This window comes from Hemitrygon akajei, chromosome 11 (assembly GCF_048418815.1).
Source record: "Hemitrygon akajei chromosome 11, sHemAka1.3, whole genome shotgun sequence".
Lineage (NCBI taxonomy): Eukaryota > Metazoa > Chordata > Chondrichthyes > Myliobatiformes > Dasyatidae > Hemitrygon > Hemitrygon akajei.
The window spans coordinates 21,367,740-21,393,677 of record NC_133134.1 but is presented as its reverse complement, the minus strand read 5'-3'; the positions used below and the strand labels follow the sequence as shown (position 1 = coordinate 21,393,677).

Below are 25,938 nucleotides of genomic sequence, written 5' to 3'. Positions count from 1 at the left end.
TTCTTGAATTTACTGTGAATGCCCACAATTAAACGAATCCCAGGGCTGACTATGGGTGACATACAAGTACTATGATGATCAATTTACTTTGAACTTTTAACTCACTGGCTACCTTAGATTACTAGGCTTAGCAGAGTATTGTGGTGTTGTAGTTAATGTCAAAATGCTAGAAAAAGAAATACTTTGAAGCTTTGGTTACTATTGGAGGACAGCATTGCAACCAAATACAATGAATTTTCAAGTTACAAAATCCTTCAGCATTTCTTTCTTAGGTTTACATGGGAAGAATGGCCACAAGCTGAGGAACTAGATGGACTCTCCCAGAATTACAACAAAGCAAGGAGCCAAAATGTCCAAGAGAACAGGAAGAAATCTGGGCACAAACAGAGGAAGGTGCACTGAAGATTTTAACTGCAGGAGGCTCCACATATGGCCAGTTATGAAATTCAATGCAGAAATAAATGGAGAGCATCTGTGGAGTGAAAAGCAACATTTCAAGTCACTGACTTTTTGTTAGAACCGGGAAGCTGGGTTTGAAACAGATCTGCAAATGAGTCTGTAATGTGCCAAGTTGGATGTTGAAATTCTGTTCCTCAAACTTGCAGTGAGCTTTTAATGGAATACTGTGGGAGGTCATTCCAATCTTTAATCTCTAAGGACTTATGAAATATTAACAGTTAGATGGTTTGACTATTTCTATCTCACTGCTCTGTATTTCCAAGAATATTTTACGATAAATATATTACTTTTTGAGAAATCAAGATCTGTTTTGTGCACAGTATTTTATTAATTAATCCAATTAGTGACCAAGACACTGCACCAACATTTTATCTGGGAAGCATTCAGTGATATGATGATGATGGTATGGAATAAAAATGTTAACTAGATTAATCAAAAGTTAACTAAAGACAGGTGTCATATTTATTTTAAAGATTATCAATAACAAAAAGCATTGCTGGATCTTAAGAGTGCTGCTTCAATATTACTAACTAGAAGGAAGCACACATATTTGACATGACATAGAAAAGGGTTTCAGGGATAGTGCCTCGGATTCACTTTACTAAATTGCAGCTATGCTTCCCAGAAATGGCAAATATACTGGGTCAATGTCATAAATTCTACCATACCCAACAGTTAAATATGCTACAGAATTGTCAATGATCAAGTAAGATTTGGGAAGTTTTATGGACAGATTTAAACAACAGAATAAACAGAGATCATACTAATCCTCTAATGTAAGTTTTAATCTTGAAACCTGTAAGAATTAAAGAGAGTAAGTAGATAAAATCAAAGTTACTTGTTACCTGTTGAGGAAAAGCATCCAATGCACAACAATCAGGAACAGAAGGGCAGAGGTAACTTTTCTCAAAAGTTCATGAAACCACAATAACATGTAAGCTCCCCTTAAGGGTTTCTACTTTTTAAAGTTGATTACTGAAGCCCAAAAATCTGTTAGTGCAATTAGTACACTTTTCTATTAACTGGTTAAACCTACTGTGATAATAAAGAGAATTAGATCATCAAAGAAAATATCTATTGCAGTATTTTGTGTTAAATCATTTCTCATTTAAGTTTAAACCATAACATTGCATATGTAACTCATATTGCTCAATTAACTTAAGGTTTTAAAAAAATATCTCTAAACATTATTTAAATATGCCCTTGCAAAGTACTCATTTTATTTCTGCCAACTGATTTAGCATTAGTCCCAGTAACACTGCTCACAAATGATTTGAGTGGTTTTATTTTGTTAAATCTGCTCATATACAGGAAAGCAGAAATAAATTCAATTTTATTGAACTTCCTTGTGATGAGAAACCAACCAGTACAATTTGGGGACAAACTGACTCTGAAAAAAGAAAATGTGATACTTATTTGAATTTAATGACCTTAAACAAAAGAAAAGGCAGTTTTGATTTGTACTGTATCATAATTTCATCACTGTGAGGGAAATATCCACATTAACTACATTAAAATGTAAAATTTGCAGAACAATTACCTGTGGGACTCTGAGTTGCTGAAGGAGTGGAACCTACACTAGTTGTGATGGTATCGCTATAGCCAGTGCTTGTTGAGATGGTACCACTGGAGGGTGGGGAAGGAGATGATGCCGGAGAAGGACTTTGCTGGTTTACATGCTGTGCCACAGCAAACCCTAGAAAAGGGTTCAAGCAAAGTTTTTTTTTAAAAAGAATAATCTTCGCACATCGAATAAGTTCCAATCTAAATAATTTAGAATACAGGACTCCTTTTCCAGAATCATTATTTTTACCACTCCCACCAAAAGATTTTATACATCAGCAGTAGCCCATTTTTAATTATTTCATTAAAAACTATTTAGAGAAATTTCATAAACAATTAGTCATGGCTTGAAAATCAAATGCTGTAAATTATGTGAAATGAACATTTGAAACTTCAATACGAAAATTTCCTATAGCTTAACCCCTTACATTCACAGCTACCACAGAGAACCCAAGAACATAACTTGCAGTTGCTTACACTTAACAAATTATTCTTCAGCACAGCTTAACTGAAGGGCAGAGCTGCAGGCATGAGTTAGTGATTTGCTCATTAGTGGAAGTGTTGGACATGGTATGGCCAGCGTGGCTGCCTGCTACAGAAAGGCACTGGAGTTGGTGCACAAAGGCAGACTGCAGTCTAACAGCATGTGATGTCTTGGACATTTTACCTGGTGATCACCATACCCTGTTTGACATTGGTAACGTAGCATACCGCAAGTCCAGTTCACTGGTGTATTGGAAAGGCTGATGACAGGGGAGCATGGGCTCATCTCGCCTGCAGCAGCAGCCCAAGAGAGCTGACACCAGAGGCTATGTGATGTGATATTCACTCTGGATTGGGAGCTGACCCTCACTGTTCACTTGGTGGTAGACAAGCTGGATTGCATTAGTCTGTGGACTGTTAAAGCTTGTTCTTGCCAACAACATTAATGGACTCAGGGCCTTGGGCTACATCATATTTTTAATTTATTTTTACTGGTATATGTGCCTTGGGCCGTGTATGACTGTTGGTACTGTGTTTTACACCTTGGGCCTGGAGGAAAACTTTTTCATTTGACATGGGTGTTCATGTTTGGTTGAGTAAGAATTAAATTTGAATTTGAATTTGAACTTGAACTTGAATTCCATTGAAAAGTTGCTAATCATGAATATGGTATTTTAAATCAGTTTAGTAGAAAACCTTGCTATATTCTGGGAATGTAAAATTGTTCTAATTCCATTTTTCAATGTGACTATTAAATGCTATGACAAATTTATTTTGATAAATTCATTGTCAGATATGGTGCCAAATTTTCAAATTCTTCTGATGGGAATACAGAACTGAAAGTGCAAAAGAGAATCTCAACAATAAGTAAACTATTTTTAATTGCCTGTAAGGATCCATATGCATTTGCTTATCCTAAAATGGAACACATTAACTTATTTGGAAACGAAAATGCATTTATAGTCTATGGAGGCTTGAAGGCATTTCCCCATGTATTTTATTTTCATAACTGTCTAAAGTTAATGATTTAATAACCTCATGATAACCTTGCTGATTGGAGTACTGCACAGATACAACAGAAGCATTCCTGTGCAGTTCAGCGAAGAGCTTTAAAAACCCAGTCTCTATAGAAGTGAGGCACTGCCTAGAAGAGTCGTTGGAGTAGTGAGGCTTTGGCTCAACAGCTTTGGTGACAACAGGTGGAGGCAAGTTAATTAGGTTAAGTTCAATCCTTATTTCTTACTTAAATATTGAGAGGATAGGGGGTATGTCTACAGAGCCAGTGTTCTGTTCTAGGTATCAGATGTGTGATTTCCAGGAGACTTCCAGCCTCCCACATTTATTTGCAGCTCGATGACCTTTGGCATGTTAGGGAAAGTGAGGTGATAGACGGGAGCTACGCAGAAGTAGTAACCCCAAGGCTACAGGAGTCAGATAAATGGGTGACTGTCAAGAAAGGAAGGAAAAACTTCAGATAGTTGACAGCATCCGTGTGGCTGTCCCCCTCAACAATAAGTTTTCCCATTTTAAGTATTGTTTGGGGGGGGGGGGAAGGGGGGAGCCATGCTTCTAGCACAGAGTTCTGGAGCTCAGAAGGGTAGGGAACTGAAGGGGATGGCAGCAGTAATAGGGGAGTCTATAGTCAGGGGGAGAGATAGGCGATACTGTGGACGATAAAAGGAAACATATGATAGTTTGACTCCCAGGTGTCAGGGTCCACGAGGTTTCTGAATGCGTCCACAATATCCTGAAAAGGGAGGGGGAGCAGCCAGAAGTCATGGTTCACATTAGTGACAATGACATAGGTAGAAAAAGGGAGGAAGTCTTAAAAGAAGAATACAAGGAGTTAGGAAGGAAGCTAAGAAGCAGGACCTCAAGGGTAGTAACCTCGGGATAGATGCCCATCCCACATGACAACTAGGATAGGAATAGAATGAGGTGGCAGATAAATGTGTGGCTGAAGAATTGGAGCAGGGAGCAGGGATTAAGATTTCTGGATAATTGGGACCTCTTCTGGGGCAGGTGGGACCTGTACGAAAAGGATGGGTTGCACTTGAATCTGAGGGGGACCAATAAAAGCCAAGGAAAAGGCATATAAAGTAGCAAAACTGAGTGGTAAGTTGTCTGATTGAGAAACTTTTAAAATCCAACAAAAGGCAACTAAAAAACTAAAAGAAGGAAAAAGATGAAATATGAGGGCAAACTAGTTAATAATATAAAGCAAGAAACCAAAAGTTTTTTCAGTTATATAAGGAGTAAAAGGGAGGTGAGAGTTGATATTGGACCACCAGAACGCCAGCTGGTGGCATATGGCATCAGCACCAGACTTTGGAGCGAAGGCTCCCGAGTTCAAAACCAGCCGGCTCCAAAAATCTGGAGAGAGATGGGCTCCGCCAGGTTTCAGATGCCCAAGACACGCCGTATGATGAGCAATCACCAAAAAGATCGGCGCAAAAAGCCTGTCATGACGGCGCCTCGATGACTCCACCAGGAGTTAAGGGCACACATAGACACACACACACACACACACACACACACACAGAGAAAAATGATGCTGGTGAGGTAGTAATGGGGGACCAAGAAATGGCAGATGAAGTTAATGAATACTTTGCATCAGTCTTCACTGTGGAAGACTCTAACAGTGTGCCAGTGGTCCATGAGTGTCAGGGAGCAGGAGTGAGTGCCATTGCTATTATAAAAGAAAAAGTGCTTGGCAAACTCAAAGGTCTTAAGGTGGATAAGTCACCTGGACCAGATGCACTACATCCCAGAGTTCTGAGAGAGGTTGCTGAAGAGATAACAGATGCATTAGTCATGATCTTTCAAGAATCGCCTGATTCTAATATGGTCTCGGAGGACATGAAGACTGCAAATGTCACTCCATTTTTTAGGAAGGCAAAAGAAAGGAACTTGTACACCAGTTAACCTAATCTCAGTGGTTGGGAAAGTGTTGGAGTCTATTATTAAGGATGAGTCTTCAGGTCACTTAGAGACTACTGATAAAATAAGTCAAAGTCAGCATGGTTTCTGTAAAGGGAACTCTTGCTTGACAAATCTGTTACGAGTTCTTCAAGGAAGTAATAGGCATGTGGACAAAGGAGAAGCAGTGGATGTTATTTATTTGGATTTTCAGAAGCCATTTCATAGGGTGCCACAAGATAAAATCCTATGGTGTTACAAAAAAGATACTGGCATGGACAGAGGAATGGCTGACAGGCAGGAGGCAATGAGTGGGAATAAAAGGGGCCTTTTCTGGTGACTACTGGTGTTCCTCAGGGACCACTACTTTTCACAATGTTTGTCAATGATATGGATAATGGAATTGGTGGCTTTGTGGCAAAGTTTGCGGATGATACGACGATAGATGGAGGAATAGGTAGTGCTGAGGAAGCAATGTGATTGCAGCAGGACTTAGACAGATTGGAAGAATGGGCATAACAGTGGCAAATGGAATACAGTGTTGGGAAATGTATGATAATGTATTTTGGTAAAAGGAACAATAATGCAGACTAAATGGGGAGAAAGTTCAAACATCAGAGGTGCAAAGGGACTTAGCAGTTCTCGTGCAAGGCTCCTAGAAAGTTAATTCACAAGTGGTAAAGAAGGCAAATGCAATGTTGGGAATTATTTCAAGGGAAATAGAATATAAATGCAAGGAGATAATGCTGAAACTTTATAAGACACTAGTCAGGATGCACTTGAGGTCAATAGTTTTGGGCCCCATATCTCAGAAAAGATGTGTTGTCATTGGAGAGAGCCCAGAGGAGATTCATGAGGATGATTCTGGGAATGAAGGGGTTAACATACAAGGAGCTTTTGTCAGCTTTGTCTGGTGGGGGTATCCAGAACTAGAGGGTACAGCTTCAAAATTGAGCAGAGACATTTTAGACAAGAGGTAAGGGGGATTTTTTTTTTAGCCAGAGCGTACTTATTCTGTAGAATGCTCTGCCCAGACTGCAGTGAAAGCCAAGTCTGTGGGTATATTTAAGGTGGAAGTTTATTGTTTCCTGATCAGTCAGGGCATCAAAGGATATAGGGCGAAGGCAGGTGTATGGGGTTGAGTGAGATCTGGGATCAGCCATGGAATGGTGGAGTAGACTCGATAGGATGAATGGTTTAATTCTGCTCCTATACCTTATGTACTTATGCATCACGTCTAGATTGTAGGAAAACTGATCCTTACTAACACAAAAATGTTAGTTATATCTTCTGTACTTACATATTTTTAAAGAGATTTTCAACCTTTACACTCAAGTAATACGCACAGGACCGTAAGACATAGGAGAAGAATTAGGAATTCAGCCCAGTGAGTCTGCTCCATCAATCATGGCTGATTTGTCATCCCTTTGAACCCCATTCTCTTGCCTTCTCCCTGTAACCTTTGATACACTTACTACTCAAGAAACTATCAGTATACCCAATGACTTGTTATCCACAGCCATCTGTTGCAAAGGATTCTATAGATTCACCAAACTCTGGCTAAAGAAATTCCACTTGACTTATTTTAATGGTATACCCTTCTATTCTGAGGCTGTGCCTTCTGGTCCTAGGCTTCTCCCACTATTGGAAGCAACCTTTCCACGTCCACTCTATCTAAAACTTTTAATACGCAGTAGATTTCAATGAGATTCCCTCTCATTCTTCTAAACTCAAAGAATACAGCCCCAAAGCCATCAAATGCTCCCCATACAGAACCCTTTCCTTTCTGGGATAATTCTCGTAAACCTCCAATGCCCGTACATCTGTTCTCAGATATAGGATCCAAAACTGCTCACAACAGTCCAAATGGGGTCTGACCAATGCCTAGTAAAGTCTCAGCATTACATCCTTGCTCTTGTATTTCAGTCCACTCAACATGAACGCTAACATTGCATTTACTACAAAATCACTTTATAAACTTACTACCAATTCAACCGGCAAGTCAACCTTTAGAGAATCCTGCATTAGGACTACCAAGTTCCTTTACATCCCCAATTTCTGAATTCACTCCCAATTAGAAAATAATCTACACCTTTATCCCTTCTACCAAAGTGCATGGCCATACACTTCCCTACACTGTATTCCATATGCCACTTCTTTGCTTATGTTCTGAATTTGTCCAAGTCCTTCTGCGGACATTTACAATGATAAAATAAAACAAATGAGAAGCTTATATCAAATACTTTGGATGCTGGAAAGCAGAAAATGTTAGAAATCTTCAGTAGGCCAGGTAGCATCTGTGGAAGAAGCGACTGTTAACTGATGACATTGCTTCTCACTCCAAGATATGTTCTTGGCTGCTGAGGATTTCCATTATTTTCAGATTAAACAATGTCGATCACCGTTCTTTAAGAAAAGTATGCTTTTATATGGCCAGCTTGTGCAGCAGTTAAGAAAATGATTAATATCTATGCTTATCATACATGAGTAAATGAAGCTGACAACCATATACAGCAAATTACTAAAAGGAAAGAATGATTTAAAATATTTATTAAGCTGAGGTATTACAGAATGAAAATTTTAGTTTACTTGCCCATTGAGTTCAGTATAAAAATAATCAGTAAAAGCTTGCTAATCTCTTTAGATAGTATCCTTCCAAATACAGTCAATTGTAACCAATGTTTGATCGTGCTAAATTTGAATGAATGTTAAACAGCACACGCTATTACTCAATTTACTCAGGTCCAGTTGGTGATGAGTTTGTTAATACTTAAATTCACTACATTACATTCATTACACTGTTCCTATAGGCACACATGATAATCCAGACAAGTAATAAAGTTTCAGTTTTGCTCAGTTAAGTGGCCATCAGCACAATGCTTGTTTCATCCATTAGCCTTTACTGAACAAATTTAAATTGTTCAGGAAACTTAGGAAAGGTTCGAGGAAGTACTTTTCATTTCAAGATTGTTTAGCTTTAGTTGTTGTCACCAGTCCAGTTAAAGAATCCCTTCAACCTTATTCCACCCTGTTCAGAAACAATTCAACATCTGGGTTTAGTCTCTGCCAAAAGCACTGTCCTTTATCCATTAAACAATCTTGGGGAGAAAATTTCTGACGATAACAATTAAGAATCAATAGTAGTATAAAAAGAAAAAAAAGCATTTTACTGATTTTTCCAAAAGATCTCAACAAACTTTTATAACTTGAGCACATTGATATACCATGAATCAATCAGTTGGCTCCTCATTCCTTGAGTCTGTTTCCTAGATAGGTAGCAAAACCCTCAGGATCCATGATAGAAAACACTGCAGCCAATGCTTCACCACTCTTAGGACCTAAATGTCACTGGAAAAGCTAACAACCATTCCCTAACCAGAGCTGGTCCAATTTTAAGAGTGATGTTCTTAAGAGTGAAGACTGTTTAGGGTTATTGAAAAAAGCTAGACAGTGTGTAGACTAATTAAAGCAGTTTTTCCAATAAACCAATGGTGGTGTTCTGCTTTGCAAATTCCTAGGATTATATTTATATATATTTTCCTTATCTGCTCTTTATAATACTTTTGAAGACTTTGGGTAGATCACAGTGAAAGGAAACATTCCTATTGAGCCTTTCAAATTGAAGCCAGTCTTGGACTAGCTAAATGTTCCTCTGGGGATTAGGCTTCCAACATATTTGGAAGCCACCACTTGGATCCCATTCCATGTCTAACTTTGCATAGGATTTGAAACCTCAAGGATTTCAGTGCAGATTCTAGACCTGTAGATTTGGGGGCAAAGGAGAAGACAAGAATTAAACAAAAAATACTTGTTGGTAATGTATCTTAACTAGCAATAGGTAATGCAATATAAAAAGTAGTCCTAATCTATAAATTTTCGAATGGCTGGGCATTATCTTGCGTAAATGTGTTTATTTGGTGAATTTGCAGGATCTCTAACTGCTTTGCGTTTACGTTACTGAAGCAGGTAACTTTACTCTTGTGAAACTGTTGTTGCTGCACAATTTTGAAATGTTTTCCTGGAACTTGCCTTGTTTACATTGTTGCTGGTCGCATCAGATGGAAGGGAACTTCAGTATTTACATTAAACCACAAAGTTAATGATTTGATCAAGGGAAAGGCATTTTTAAGATTCTGTAATAATGAACAACACAATTCTGCAGATGCTGGAAATCCAAAGCAACCCACAAGAAAATGCTGGAGGAACACAGCAGATCAGGCAGTATCCATGGAAATAGTAAGGTAAAAAGTAGAATAAAGTAAAAATAGAAAAAGTAAAGTAAATGGACAAACAGTTCAACATTTCAGCCTGAGACCCTTCTTGAGTCCTAAAGAAAGGTCACAGCCTGAAATGTCAACTGTTTGTTCATTTCCATGGATGCCACTTGACCTGCTGTTCCCCCAGCATTTTGGGTGTGTTTCTATAATATGCTGCATGATGAAGTTTCTGAGCCAATGCATGATCATTAATAGTGTTTAACTTTTACACAAGTAGGCAAAATAAAAATAAAAAAACCCAAAAGTTTCTTAAAATTGCTGGTAGTGATGATGACACATCCTTTTTAACTCACGACCCTGACACTTCCAAGACATAGCTCAGTTGGAATTAGTCATTGCCTGTGTGAATTTATTGTGGACTTTCAACAAGTTAATTTCATTTGTTGCTGTGATGTTAATCAATCATACAGTGCAAAACCAGGCTTTGCAGCCAACTGGTGCATGCCAAATTAAATACCCCATCCAAGCCAGTCCCATTTACCAGACTTAGGCCCATAACCTTCCGAACATTTCCAATCCATGTTTCTGTCCAACGGTCTTTTAAAATTTGTCATTGTACCTGCTCAACTACTTTGTCTGGCAGGTCTTTCTATATGCCGACTACCCACTGGGTGTAATGGCTGTCCATCAGGTTTCTATTAAATCTCTCTCCTTTCACTTTAAACCTATGCCCTCTTGTTCCTTATTCCCCAACCCTGGGAAAAAAGGTTTAGCTCATGATTTTATACACCTCTATAAGATCACCTCTCAGTTTCCTACACTCCAAGGAATAGAGTCCTAGTCTGTCCAACCTCTTGCTATAACTCAGTCTGTCAAGCCCTGGCAACACCCTCGTAAATCTATTGTGCACTCTTTCCAGTTTATCTTTCCTATAGCAGAGCAACCGAAACCAAACACAATATTTAATGGTCGAGCATCCTGTACAACCACACCACAACTTCCCAACTTTTTTACCCAATGCCCTGACTTGTGTCACAAACCTTCTTCACTATGTCTAGCTGGCTTAGTTTAGGTCAACTAAATTTAACTGCTATCATTTGAATTGTCAAAATGTATTTTGGTATTTTTCTTTTATACATTTAGGGGAATGTCTTGCCTACAATTATCAGCAATTTAATAAAATTAAAAGCATTATAACATTTCCCTAAAATAATACTTCTTGCTGCTGCAGAATTTATTCAAAATTACAAAGGAAATTCCATATAATACATCTCAGCGTTATGCTTCACAGAATTTCCCCTTCCTTAGCTATTATTCAGTCATGGAGTAATGCAGCACAGAAACAACCCAAATGGTCCATGCTAGTCCCAGTTAGTTACCCACTGATCTAATTGTTTTTGACGAGATTTATGTTGTGTGGTAAAATCCAGCCAAGTGCTTCATTAAGGATTGCTTTCAGCTGAGCTGAATAAACAAAGAACCTACTGTGCATAGTGGGTGGGAGACGGTGGTAGCATATAATTGTGTATCCTGTCACTAACAGGTAACAGTCAATTAAAATCATTTAAGGCCTCTGGTGGGACTTGTGTGTTTAAAACCAAGGGCCCAAAGTGAAGTTGCACATAACGCAATGTTAACAGAAATGAAAGAGATTCTGCAGATGCCAGAAATCCATAAAAATGCTAGAGTAACTTAGCAGGTCAGGCAGCATTTATGGAGAGGACCCTTTCCAAGTCCTGATGAAGGGTCTTGGCCTTAGACATAGATTCTTTATTCCACTCCACAGTTAGTTAGCTAGATTCATTGTCATTGCCGAGGACAACGAGATTGCAGTGCTATTCCATTCAGTGCCAAACAGCATACTGGCCATTCAATTAATAAAAACAATGATTAAATTTACAAATAACATCTAAGTTACAAATAAATTAAAAACAAACATCTCTAAAATTCAAAGAAACACTGGCTGCCCCATTCAAGTATTGCCCTTACCCATGTTATAAAATGCAATGATTAAATATAAAATAGCATCAAGAATTGTGCACTTAGAAGTTGTCCATAGTGCCTATGGGTAGCTGGGACATTGTTCAGTTGTATGATAGTCCTGGGGAAAAAGCCATTTCTCCGACTGGATGCCTGTGCAGAAAATGTTTGTATCTCCTGTCGGATGGTGGAGATTTACAATAGCTGTTGTCTAACTCGCTGAGTTCCTTCAGCATTTTGTATCAGTACTCATTATTGACATGGCTTTACAAGTCTAATGACACAGTTCAAAATAGATGTTGCAGGCCATTGATTTTGTAAATTGTGGTCCACCTTAATATCAGAGACAAAAACAGGTAAAAATTGAGGCCCTAAAGCAAATTTAATGCAGCTATAAAAGAGTTTAGAAAGTAGATACTCAAAACATTTTAATCTCAGAATTATTCCTAATGCTATTTACTAACATGTTCAGAAATAGGATAGATCACATGAACACACACACACACAAATGATGGAGGAACTCAGCAGGTCGGGCAGCATCCATAGAAAGAAAAGTTGATGTTTTAAGCTGAGATCTTTTGAATGTCAACTCTTTATGCCTTTCCATGGATGCTGCCCGGTCTGCTAAGTTCCTTCAACAATCTGTGTGTGTGGTCCTGGATTTCCAACATCTGGAGAATCTCATGTTTAGATCAAATGCTTGTCTGAGTAGAAATACATCTGAGGAAGGAGGGTTCCAGATGGTCTTTGTGGCAGGTGAAACTGTATTGGAAAAATATCTTCATAGTGGTGCTTGCTAGTTTCGCAGTTGCCATTTACAGTACCTGGGCCTCTGTACCTCCCTCTGCAATTGGATCCTCGACTTCCTAACTGGAAGACCACAATCTGTGTGGATTGAAGATAACATCTCCTCGCTGACGATCAAAACTGGTGCACCTCAGAGGATTGTGCTTAGCCCACTGCTCTACTCTCTCTATACCCATAACTGTGTGGCTAGGTATAGCTCAAATACCATCTATAAATTTGCTGACGATACAAGCATTGTTGGTAGAATCTCAAATGAAGACAAGAGGGCGTACAGGAATGAGATATGACAACTACTGGAGTGGTGTCGCAGCAACAACCTTGCACTCAATGTTAGTAAGACGAAAGAGCTGATTGTGGATTTCAGGAAGGGTAAGACAAAGGAACACATACCAATCATCATACAGGGATCGGAAGTGGAGAGATTGAGCAGTTTCAAGTTCCTGGGTGTTAAGATCTCTGAGAACCTAACCTGGCCCCAACATAATGATGCAGTTATAAAGAAGGCAAGACAGCGGCTATACTTCATTAGGAGTTTGAAGAGATTTGGAATGAAAACAAGTACACTCAAAAACTTCTATAGATGTACCATGTAAAGCATTCTGACAAGCTGCATCACTATCTGGTATTGGGGGGTGGGGGTGGCTACTGCACAGGACTGAAAGAAGCTGTAGAGGGTCATAAATTTAGTCGGCTCCATCTTGGATACTAGCCTACAAAGTACCCAGGACATCTTCAAGGAATTGTGTCTCGGAAAGGCAGCGTCCATTATTAAGGACCTCCAGCACCCAGGGCATGCCCTTTTCTCACTGTTACCATCAGGAAGGAGGTACAGAAACCTGAAGGCACACACTCAGCGATTCAGAAACAGCTTCTTCCTCTCTGCCATCCAATTCCTAAATGGACATTGAACCCATGAGCAGTACCTCACTTTTTTAATATATATAATTTCTGGGTTTTTTTGCACAACTTTTAATCTATATAACTGATTTACATATTTTTTTCTTTTTCTATATTATGTATTGCATTGAACTGCCTTTGCTAAGTTAACAAATTTCACGTCACATGTGAAAATAAACCTTATCCTGATTCTGATAGTACTTTACAGAAAAGTTAAAGCTATCTTACTTTAACTTTCCTGTAAAGGACTAGCAAAATACCAATGCGAAACAAAAATGGAACTGACAGTTAAATATCCATCAAGAAAATAAACAAGCAGTGGAAACAAAGGCAAAAGGCAAATCAGATCAGATATAGAAAAATGTTAAACAGGAACACATTTAAAAGCACGGTATCTAAATGCAGGCTGCATCAACAACAAGGTAGAGAAATAACATCAGTGGTAGGACAGTTACTCACAGGGATTCTGAGAGACAGGGTCTATATACATCTGAAAGGACAAGGGCTGATTAAGGATACTCAGCATGGAGTTGTGCGTGAAAGATTTGATTTTGAAGAAGTGACAAAGAGGATCGATGACAACAGAGAGAAAGACATTCTCTATGTGGACTTTAGCAAGGCTTTTAACAAGGTCCTGCATGGTAGATAAGTCCTGAAGGATAGATTATGTGGAATCCAGAGCTAGATACAAAATTGGCTTGGTGGTAGGAGTCAAAGGGTGCAAGTTGAGGTTTGTTTTTCCTAAGAGAAGAAAAAATAATAAAATAATAAGAGACTTGAGGCCTGTGACCAGTGTTGCAGGGATTGGTGGTGGGTATTATGTTGTCATATATATATATATATATACATATATTATACAATTTGGAGAAGAATGCAAGCAGTATGATTAGTTTTTGCAAATTACACCAAAATTAGTGTTGTGGTAGACACTAAAGAATGCAGTCCAACAGGACCTAGATCAACTGGGTAACTGGGGAAAGGAATGGCAGATGCAATTTAACTCAAATAAGCATAAAATGATACACTTTGGGAAGTTAAACCAGATCTGGCCATAGACAGTGAATGGCAGGACACTAGAAAGCTTTGCAAGAGCAGAGAGACCTAGGGGTACAGGTACATAGATCCCTGAAAGCAGGTAGACAGGATTGTGAAGAAGCAGGCAATGGCCTGCTTGCTTTCATTGGTTGGGGCATATTACAGCTATATGAGACGTTGGTGAGTCACATATGAAGTACTTGGTGCATTTAGTCCAGAAATACCACATTAGCAAAGACTTGCAGCATATGCAAAAAATACTAATAGAGAAGTTAGTGAGCCTGAAAACAAAAGCATGGAAAGAGGTAGCCATGGAGATGGTGGGTGCTTTGGTTACTTATAAAATTCTAAGATACTGTTAATGATTCTTGGAAATTAGAAAACAGCATATGTGATCGATTTTTTAAAAATGAAATAAGGAAGAGTGAAAAGGAAAAAAAAACTTTTTTTTTGCTCCTCATGAACTCTGTCTAATACTTCTTGCTGCTCAGTAAAGCAACCAACATAATAAAAAAAGCTATTCACCTCAGACATTTTCTCTTCTTCCCCCACCCCATCGAGCTGAAGGTACAAAAGCCTGAAAGCACCACCACTAAGCTCAAGGAGACACTTTCTATTCCATTCTTGAATAGATCTCTTTTATCATAAGATGACTTTTGACCTCATAATCTACTGCGTCATAGCCTTGCACCTTATTGTCTGCTTGTGAAATGATCTGTATGGTTTACAAAACAAAAATTTCTTCTGCAACTTTGTTTATTGTCACATGCACCAGTTTACTAAATTTTAACACCATGACCTCAGAAATTAAAAAATCTTCTCACTATTCCAGTTCTGATTAACTGCTAAGAATCGTTTGAAAGACAAGCAGAATAAGGATAATGTCCTTTTTCGGGGAAAACAATACAAAACATTCTCAACGTTTGGGATAGGGACAAGTTGGAAACTATATAGAAAATGAACATAGGGAAGGGATACTTCAGGGAAGACAGAGCTGATGAGCGAGTGGGATTAAGTGCAAGATAGATGATTGACAGCAACTTGAATAAAGTAGCCAGAAGATGGCCCAGTAACAACTTTAGTTCTTGATGATGTTAATTACTTTTATTTTTGCAGTCTGCCACTTTCCTGGTGAAGAAGGCTGTCTGAAAAGGACTAGATTTAGATATTCTCTATTGACATATAAATACTCTGTCCTGTCCAGTGAAGCACCTGGAACTCAGAACTTGAAGAACTGTGATTGTAAGCCCAGCCATATTATTAGTCAAGGCCACAATGTGATGCTAGTGTTCAGCGTTCATCCTGAATGATTTTTACACTCCCAAAGTAACATCACTGATAATGTTTTAAATGATTAACCTTCCAACAAAATTATTTAAGCAATGTTTCATTACTTTCACACTAATGATGTCCAGAGTACAAGGCATTGTATAATTTTGAATGTTAAGACATAGCAGGCAAGCAGCTCATGGGAGCACACTTAGCCAAAACTCATCTCAGCTCCAATGACAGCTCTAGGATCAAGCCAGAAATCTAACAAGTTAAGCATCTGAATGCTTTGATAGTGGCACATGATTGGATGTGACACATTTCAGCTGAGCAGAACCCATTTCCAAATGCCTAAATGGATAAAGAAGCTCCCATGATATTTCTGAAAACAAAGAGTTCTCCTGATGTCCCAGGAAAATGTGGGCAACTTTATCAACTAATGGTGGTAACAAATAAACAACCCCAGCTCATATCCTTTTTCTTGCTCAATCATGCTCCATCAACTTGTTCCCACGAGATACATTTTGTGGTCTCTTAATAAGAGCGATTACTAAATACTGCAGAATCGAAAATAGGAAGTTCAAGGTTAACACGAATTTACACGACTGTTTACGTGTGTACATGCCATCTCTGCGTGAGTTGAATGGTATTTTATACTATTTATGAAAGGTACGGGTTGAGAACAGCTCCTTTGTTGTTGGCTGCTTGCCATGGTGTGACGAAGTAGGCAGTTACAATGAAAAATGCATCAATTACTAGTGAACCAGCTACTACATTTCCTAGAAATAAACCTACTAAGTAAATGTTTAAATAGCTACAATCTTCATCATTAATCTAGACAATCCATATTTCTAAATATATTGCAGTACATCCCATCACATGTAATTAGTTCCACATATGCTTTTGCCTTTAACATCAGCTTTTTCCTTGTTCTTATTAGCAACAGCATACAAAGGGTTAATAGAAACAGATTAATTTGCAATAATAACCATTTGAATTTTTTAACGAACCGTTAGTCATTGACAATAAATCGGATTCCTGACAAGCTGGGACTCGTGACCCGGATCAGTGTTTACATGAACACTGGCAGAAGTTCCACATGTAATCAGTAATTTCCATTTCTTTTACACCATCATCCAGATCCATGGGGACTCATTCTCTTAATTTTATATCACCACTTTCTAGTCACACACACTACAAACTAATTTGTTTCAACTGTGGTGTGTACCCCTTTTAAATCTACGATTTAATTTCATTCACACGAATGCTTTCTGACCTCTTCAACCAGGAATGGTTTGGGTGATTTACAGTAGCTTTTGTTTCATGTTTTTAATAAATATTTTTACAGACCAGGATAACTGATATGAACAAACAGATCAAGGCCTTTAACTAAATTCAGTTTCTTCACTACACATGAACTTGCTGCACAATGCCATTGCCTGCATTCATCCTATCCTCTTGATGTGTAAATGGAGGTTGAATGTTGTAGTTGAAAGAGTTTCTGTGACTATGTGGATTTGCACCAGATGCTCTGGTTTCTTCTCACATCCAGCACTTGTTGGTAGGAGGTTAACTAATTATTGTAAACTGCCCCTAGCATTGGTATGCAGCAACAGAATAAAGTATGAAGTTATGGGCATGTAAAGAAATAGTTTCTAGGGAGATAAATGGAGGAAATAGGGTTATTGTGTGCTTCAAGAGCAAGCACAGAATCAATTGGCCAAATGGCAACCTCTATGACACAAATCTGACAAATTTTATTTCTCTCTTTCCCTCTGCTCTCACCCAATTTTTCATTTATATCATGGAGGCATCTCCTTCATCTTCCTCTTCCACCATAATAGTTCATTTCTCAATTGTGAAAGGTATAGCAAATTATCATTAACAATTTAACTTCTGCCATTTATTCACTCTCTAACCTTGGTATAATTGTAACTTGCCACCATATTTCCAGGTTTATCTCCTGAACTGAAATTTATTGTGTAGCGGCAATTATTTAAAAAGAAAGCTTTGCAGGCATTTGCCCATTGTACGGGGCCTATCAGCGGCATCAACGGAGCTCTATGAACTACATAAAAGTACAGAAGGGATAAGCAGAGTGGCCATTGTCGGGAGTAGGCCAGTGGCAAGAGTAGAAGTGACAGGCTTTGGCTCTGTGTAATGCATCTGTTAAGGTTTCCTTTTTATCCTTTTTTCCTCTCTCTTACTGTACCATTTAAATGGCTGTGGTGCGTTCTTTGTGCCAAATGTCGGAGAACTGGGAGACACAGGGTCTCCCGGGGAACTAAATCCATGTGAATTACATTGGCTGCAGCTCCTTGAAGACCGTGAAGCAGCAACTGGATGACCTTCGGCTTGTACGGGAGAGTGAGGAAATAATCGATCAGAGTTACAGGGAAGTAGTCACCCCGATGTTGCAGGATGTGAGTAGCTGGGTGACTGTCAGGAGAAATGGAAATAGGTAGTTAGGGCAGAGCACCCCTGTGGCCATTCCTCTCAAAAACAAGTATACCACTTTGGATACTTTTGTGGGGAATGACCCCCCGAGAGAATGCCATGGTGACCGGGTTACAGGCACTACGCATGGGTACGTGATGCAGAAGGGAAGGCGAGAGAAGAAGGGAGCGGTAGTGATAGAGGGCTCAATAGTGAGGGGAACAGGCTGGAGATTCTGTGGACGTGAATGGGACACTCGAATGGCATGTTGCCTCCCAGGTGCCAGGGCTAGGGATGTCTTAGATCGCATACACAACATTTTAAAGAGAAAGGGGGAACAGCCAGATGTCTTGGTAAATATTGGTACCAATGATATAGGAAGGAAAAGCAATGAGGTTCTGAAAAGAGAATTTAGCGAGCTAGGTAGAAAGCTGAGAAGCAGGACCTCCCAGGTAGTAATTTCTGGATTGCTGCCTGTGTCACGCACCAGTGAGGGTAGAAACAGGATGATCTGACAGATAAATCCGTGGCTGAGAAGCTGGTACAGGGGGCAGGGCTTCAGGTCCTTGGATCATTGGGATGTCTTCTGGGGGAGGTATGACCTGTTCAAAAGTGACGGGTTACACCTGAACCCAAGGGGGACCAATATTCTCGCGGGCTGGTTTATTAGAGCTGTTGGGGAGGGTTTAAGCTAATTTGGCTGGGGGGTGAGAAGGGATCCCAGAGTGAAGGGACTCAGAATAGGACGGATGGTAAACAAGTAAAGACAGCGTGCAGTCAGACTGTCAGGAAAGGCAGGTAGGTGATAGGACTTAGTTGCAGGCAACAGGCTGAGTATCAAAACATAGGGGATGCAGAATCAGAAAGGATAGCAAATACGGTTCTCAAGGTGTTTTATCTAAATGCGCATAGTATAAGAAATAAGGTGGACGATCTTGTTGCACTATTACAGATTGCCAGGAATGATGTTGTGGCCATCGCTGAATTGTGGCTGAAGGATGGTTGTAGTTGGGAGCTGAATGTTCAAGATTCCATGTTATATCAGAGGGACAGGAAGGTAGGCAGAGGGGGTGGTGTGGCTCTACTGGTAAAGAATGGCATCAAATCAGTAGAAAGATGTGATACAGGATCAGAAAATGTTGAATCCTTGTGGTTGAGTTAAGAAACTGCAAGGGTAAAGGGACATTGATGGCAGTTATATACAGGCCTCCCAACAGTTGCTGGGAGGTGGACCGCAGGTTACACCAGGAACTAGAAAAGGCAAGTCAAAAGGGCAATGTTATGGTAGTCATGGGAGATTTTAACATGCAGGTCAATTGAGAAAATCAGGTGAGTAATGGATCTCAAGACAGTGAGTTTGCTGAATGCCTAAGAAACGGCTTTTTAGAGTAGTTTGTCGTTGAGCCTACTAGGGGATCAGCTATACTAGATTGGGTGTTATGTAATGAATGGAGGCGACTAGGGAACTTAAGGTAAAAGAATCCTTAGGAACCAGTGATTACAGTATGATTGAGTTCAACTTCAAATTTGATAGGGAGAAAATAAAGTCTGATGTAACAATATTTCAATGAAGTAAGGGAAATTACAGTGGTATGAGAGAGGAGTTGGCCAAGGGAAATTGGAAGGAGCTGCTAGCAGGGATATCAGCACAGCAGCAATGGCGTGCATTTCTGGGAAAAATGAGGAAGATGCAGGACATATGTATTCCAAAAATAACAAAATACTCAAGTGGTAAAATAGTACAACCAAGGCTGACAAGAGAAGTCAAAACTATTGTAAAAGCAAAAGGACATACAACAAAGCAAAAATTAGTGAGGCGATGGAGGATTGGGAAGTTTTAAAAACCTACAGAAAGCAACTAAAAAAAAAACATTAGAAGGGAAAAGATGATATATGAAAGCAAGCTAGCAAATAATATCAAAGTGGATAGTAAAAGTTTTTTTTCACGTACAGTATGATAACAATAAGAGAAATGAATGTGGATAAAGGACCGCTAGAAAATGAGGCAGGAGAAGTAATAACGGAGACAAGGAGATGGCTGATGAACTAAATGAGTATTTTGCATCAGTCTTCACTGTGGAAGACACTAGCAGTATGCCAGATGTTGTAGTGTGTGAAGAAAAAGAAGTGAGTGCAGTTACTATTACAAGAGAGAAAGTGCAAAAAAGCTTAAAGACCTAGAGGTACATAAGTCACACGGACCAGAGGAACTGCACCCTAGGGTTCTGAAAGAGATAGCATTAGAGATTGTGGTGGCATTAGAAATGATCTTTCAAAAATCATTGGACTCTGGCATGGTGGCAGAGGACTGGAAAATTGCATATGTTACTCCACTCTTTAAGAAAGGAGGAAGGCAGCAGAAAGGAAATTTTAGACCAGTTAGCCTGACCTCAGTGGTTGGAAAGATGTTAGAGTCAATTGTTAAGGATGAGGTGATATAGTACTTGGTGACACAGAACAAGATAGTATAAAGTCAGCATGGTTTCCTTCAGGGAAAATCCTGCCTGACGAACCAACTGGAATTCTTTGAGGAGATTACAAGTAGGATAGATAAAGGGGATGCAGTGGATGTCGTATATTTGGACTTTCAGAAGGTCTTTGATAAGGTGACACACATGAGGCTGCTTACCATGTTAAGAGCCCATGGTATTACAGGAAAATTACTAACATGGTTAGAGCATTGGCTGATTGGTAGGAGGCAGCAAATGGGAATAAAAGGATCCTTTTCTAGTTGGCTGCCAGTGACTAGTGGTGTTCCACAGGGGTCAGTGTTGGAACCACTTCTTTTTATGCTGTATATAAATGATTTAGATGATGGAATAGATGGCTTTGTTGCCAAGTTTGCAGATGATACGAAGATTGGTGGAGGGGCAGATAGTGTTGAGGAAACAGGTCGGATGCAGAAGGACTTAGACAGATTAGGAGAATGGGCAAGAAAGTGGCAAATGAACTACAATGTTGGAAAATGCATGGTCATGCACTTTGGTAGTAGAAATAATAGTACGGACTATTTTCTAAATGGGGAGAAAATCCAAAATTCTGAGATGCAAGGGGACTTGGGAGTCCCGAAGGTTAACTTGCAGGTAGAGTCAGTGGTGAGGAAGGCAAATATCATGTTAGCATTCATTTCAAGAAGTCCAGAATACAGGAGCAAGGATGTGATGCTGAGGCTTTTTAAGGCACTGGTGAGGCCTCACCTTGAATATTGTAAACAGTTTTGGGCCCCTCATCTTAGAAAAGATGTGCTGGCATTGGAGAAGGTCCAGAGGAGGTTCGCAAATATGATTCAAGGAATGAAAGGGTTTTCATACAAGGAACGTTTGATGGTTCTGGGTCTGTACTGGCTGAAACTCAGAAGGATGGGGGGTGGGGGGTGGAATCTCACTGAGACCTTTCGAATGTTGAAAGTCCTAGTCAGAGTAGATGTGGAAAGGATGTTTCCGATGGTGGGAGAGTCACAGCCTCAGGATAGAGAGGTGCCCCTTTCAAACAAGAGATGGGGAAACATTTCTTTAGCCAAAGGGTGGTGTTTTTAAGGCAGAGATTAACAGGGTCTTGATTGGACATGGCGTCACAGGTTACGGGGAGAAGGCCGGGAACTGGGGTTGAGAAGGAGAAAAAGAAAGGATCAGCCATGGCTGAATGGCGGAGCAGACTCGATGGGCCAGATGGACTAATTCTGCTCCTATGTCTTATGGTCTATATCACAAACATGAGGCATTATTAAAGATCCTTCTCAAATTTGGATATCCTCAAAAATTTAACACTACCAACTTTACAACAATATGCAATTATCATCAATGGCTCCACCAGTACTCAATCTCAGAGCAGAACTGGGTCAAACAAAATTGTGCCATTGCACCAAACCTCTTCAGAATAATTGCTGCTGTCCTAAAGTTTCCTTCCAACAACCTCCTATTAGAATGGAGTTAGGATAAGCAACAAAGTTTTGAAACTTCATCAGTTCTACCCCACAATCTAAAACCAATCCAACCCAAGACATTTTGTTACAGCATGCAGTCAGCATTTGTGCATGTGAACATTTAGACTGAGTTTCAAACAAAATTGAACATACAGAAGACCGAAGTTTTTCATCACTTGCCCATAAAACAATGGCCCCTGTCCATGACAAGACACTGGTCAGCATACTGCAAAAGCCACTTTTCAGGATATGCATTAATGAAGATGAGGATTTGAAGACCAAGGCCTCACTGTTGTTGGCCAGAAAGAATGACAATCTACAAATCAGTGAATTCAAATGAATCAAGCACAGTGGAAACAGACAGACTAATTGTCTTTGTTCTTGCTGCATGCTTGGGGATGGAAGCTGCCAGTTTGTGAAGACACTCTATTCTCCATTTTGTGAGCTTGACATGCTGGGGTTGATCAGTGTTTTAAAGAAGACACAATAATTCTTCAGGTAATCTGCTGGACTGTAGATCATTTCCAAATAAGAAGTTATTTGTGAGATGTTCTTTGGTTGGCTATAACATGCAAGTTTGTGAATGTTGGGGTTGATGCCTGCCTGAAGTGATTCGAGCTCATTGCTGATTGAGAACGAAAAGCCATAAATTATCGACTGTCACTTGATGGGAAGGGGGCAATAAATGGATGCAGACTTGGAGCAAAGCCAATAACAAGGTGTTAAAGGACAGACACATGACCTGTGGCCAATGACACTGAATTGCGATATTTGAATTGATAAGGAATGGATATAAAAGTTGATGCTTCATGTGTGTTGGTAGCGGTAACTTCGAAGAATAACCATCACAGATACAAGTGTAAGCAACCCTGTGAGAAACACGTGGCGAGTGAATTGGGACAATGAGGAACGCCTGGCCAGCGTGAACTCCCTTACCTGGGTAATACCTTTGCTATTCTTTGACTATTCAGGAGAGTCAGGGGTACTTAGCGAGTGTGCACACAAGGTATTTAATGTATGAATTCACATACTTGTTAGTTTAAAAAATAAAGGTACTCGTCAGTAAATGCAGATCTCTCTGTGCCTCACTAATCATCGTTGTAAGTAGTAAGTATATTTTTTGCAACACTGTCCACGAGGAGCAGAGATTTCTCACCTTTTTGTATGCATCAAAGAAATGGTCAATCCACTTTAAAGAAGTAAAATTTCTCATGCTGCAAGATTCTGTTGTGCTGGGTTTACACCTTAGTGATCATTCCTCCATTGAATATTATCTGGTGTGACAATTCGTTAAAAGATTCAAAATTTGCTGTTTTCTCTCTGGGCCACCTTATAGAATTTGCACATTTTGCCTCTCCCATGCTCTCATGAGCAGCCAGGCCCAATCATCTTGGTTTCCTAGCTATTTGAGTTGATGTCCGTTAAATGTCATTTTCAATTGTAGAGCTACTAATATCCAGTAGGCCATATACAACTGCCTTTATACACAGCAAAATGATGCCCCTGCAGCTGTTCTAATCATCACACTGTGCTTCTTAGTAAAGAAAAATCTTTGCATACCACACATCCACGAGGACCATCATCTCTCTCTAGCAGAGAATGAGAAGTTCCAGTAGATGTTGCAGAGTGCTGCTTCCTGTGCTTGAGGAGTTCGGGTCGAATGACATAATCAGTTGGAACCTTGTGCATGGATTATGTAACAAATCACAAGTCAATACATTTTAATCTCCCTCACTGTAGATTTAATATCTAGCTCTTCCCTGATAAAGCCACTCCATGGTGTTCAGAGGTTGTATAATGATGATATCATGGAATAAAATGTAAGGTAATGCTTCATGAATCTCTCCATCTGTTTATTATATCTGCTAACTATCTCAACTGGATTTGCTTAGAGCTGCTTTCTTTGCAATTGAACCTGTAGTTTTTTTTTTGTTTCCATCATGCATGGACCAAGCTTTTGATCTCGAGGATATCCAGATGGTCTGAAAAAATTGCACACAGAAGTTTTGTGCAGTGTCTGTCAGTCAGTTGGACACTAGCGCCTGAAGCTCTGTAAGTGCTTAAAGTAACTTTGTTTGGACCTCTCTTGTAGTTGGAAAAGATGGATTACTTGGTTTCATTGACAGCAATGCAGCAATATAGACCTTGAAGCCGTCAGCATTTTCCTGTTCTTGTTTCCCTTACAGAAAACATAGTGTTGTAAATGATGTCTCAACTTGCATCACTATCTGCACAGCATCCAGAATGTGAATGCCAGTGTATGTTTGTTATCAGGAATTGAGGAAATAATGGTTCTTATCAGAGCAGGTAATCAAGCCAACTTTGATGCAAGTCCAGTGGATGTTGTCTATAGGGACTTTAGTAAAGCCTTTAACAAGGTCCCATATGGCAGGCTGATCTGGAAGATTAGATTGCAGAGAATTCAAGGGGAGCTAGCAGGGTGGACTCAGAATTGGTTCAGTGGTTGGAAACAGAAGGTGGTGATTGAAGGTCAACCCTCCAGCAGGAGCAGCTTGTTCCCCTCTGCCATTCGATTCCTTAATGGACATTAAACCCTTGGACACTACCTCACTTTTAAAAATATACGGTATTTTTGTTTTTTGCACGTTTTAAAAAATCTATTCAATATACATATACTGTAATTGATTTACTTATTTATTGATTATTTATTTATTTATTATTATTTTTGTTCCTCTTCTATATTATGTTTTGCATTAAACTGCTGCTGCTAAGTTAACAAATTTCACTCACATGCCGGTGATAAGAAGCCGGATTCTGAAGTCTGAAACTAGTGGAGTGCCACAGGGGTCTGTCTTGGCAACCCTGTCATTCCACATTATGTAAGTGATCTGGATGTGAATCATGCCTTTTGTTTAGCGAATATTATGGGGACTTTATTGGAATTCTATCATGGAGAGGAGCAAGATCTTCACAACCATGCCTAGAAATCACTCAGGCATTTCCTGAACTCTTCCCTTACCGAAGATAGAATGATTTCCTTTTAGTGATCCACACTCAGCAAGTATCAATTCTTATAAGGATGCTAGGTCAACATTCAACCAATCAAGTTCCACTTCATTTAAGACTTTGTTCGTAGTATTGTCAAACAGCTGCTGTTTGTATGCTAGCTTCATGCAAATGTTACTGATGTTCCAGCTTGCCATCAAAAGTGCAGCTTCATTCTTTTTTCCCCTCAACTATTTGCCTGGCTTAGAAGTGGGATTAGCATGGGACAGATACTGAACAAATTCTCAGCATCAAGCACCCATGAACCATTGGTGGGCCCAGTACCTTATGAATCAGAGACTGCTGGTTAATGCAGGCAGCAATAAACCAGCAAGACACAATGGTCTCTTCCATCCTTAGACAGAACCTGAGCAACTTTTATTCTCTATGCAACTGTTCATTGACTATATGGTGTTCACATCCAACAGCAAGATGGGGCTATCTCTAAGATACAAACCTAGACAACATTTGTAAGTTCAAGGCAGTGTAAATAACCCTTGTGCACTGTACACCTGCATGCACATTACCAAGAAATTGGCACGGCTGAGTGAACACCATCATCTATAAGTCATTTTGATAACATGATATGCAAACAAGGTCCCAGGAATGAGTAAGAGCACTGAACTCAATTTCTTTTTAAAAATTAAATGAGATCTTGATTCACAGAATTTGTTTTGTAAGAGTACAGAACTGCAGCTCTCAATGTATGCAAATTTTTTTTTGTTCATGGTAATCAACAGATTTTTTTTGACGTTATCTCTTTCAACTCAACATTCATTCAATCCCCTTTAAAGACCAAGGCATGCAAGAAGGCAGGAGGCAAAGTCTCCTAAAGTTAGAAGGAAACTAAAGCTCTGGAAGAGAAATAAATTTGCAGCAGGTTCTTGCACAAGGTGAAAATAGAGTCAGAAGGAAGAGCAATGAGTTGTTTAAGGTTGACTGATA

The 25,938-nt window shown here is 39.5% G+C and overlaps 1 protein-coding gene across 7 annotated transcripts in view; it reads right to left on the bottom strand.

Moving 5' to 3' along the window:
- The window catches only part of clec16a (C-type lectin domain containing 16A), a 230,884-nt gene that overhangs the window by 13,256 nt on the left and 191,690 nt on the right, over window positions 1-25,938 (bottom strand). For 6 of the 7 annotated variants that reach the window (XM_073060359.1, XM_073060354.1, XM_073060356.1 and 3 more), the window contains one exon: window positions 2,000-2,155. The exons of the other annotated variant lie outside the window; for it this stretch is intronic. In XM_073060359.1, the coding sequence (XP_072916460.1) occupies window positions 2,000-2,155 (156 nt within the window). The remainder of the gene's footprint in view (window positions 1-1,999; window positions 2,156-25,938) is intronic. 7 annotated transcript variants of the gene reach the window in all.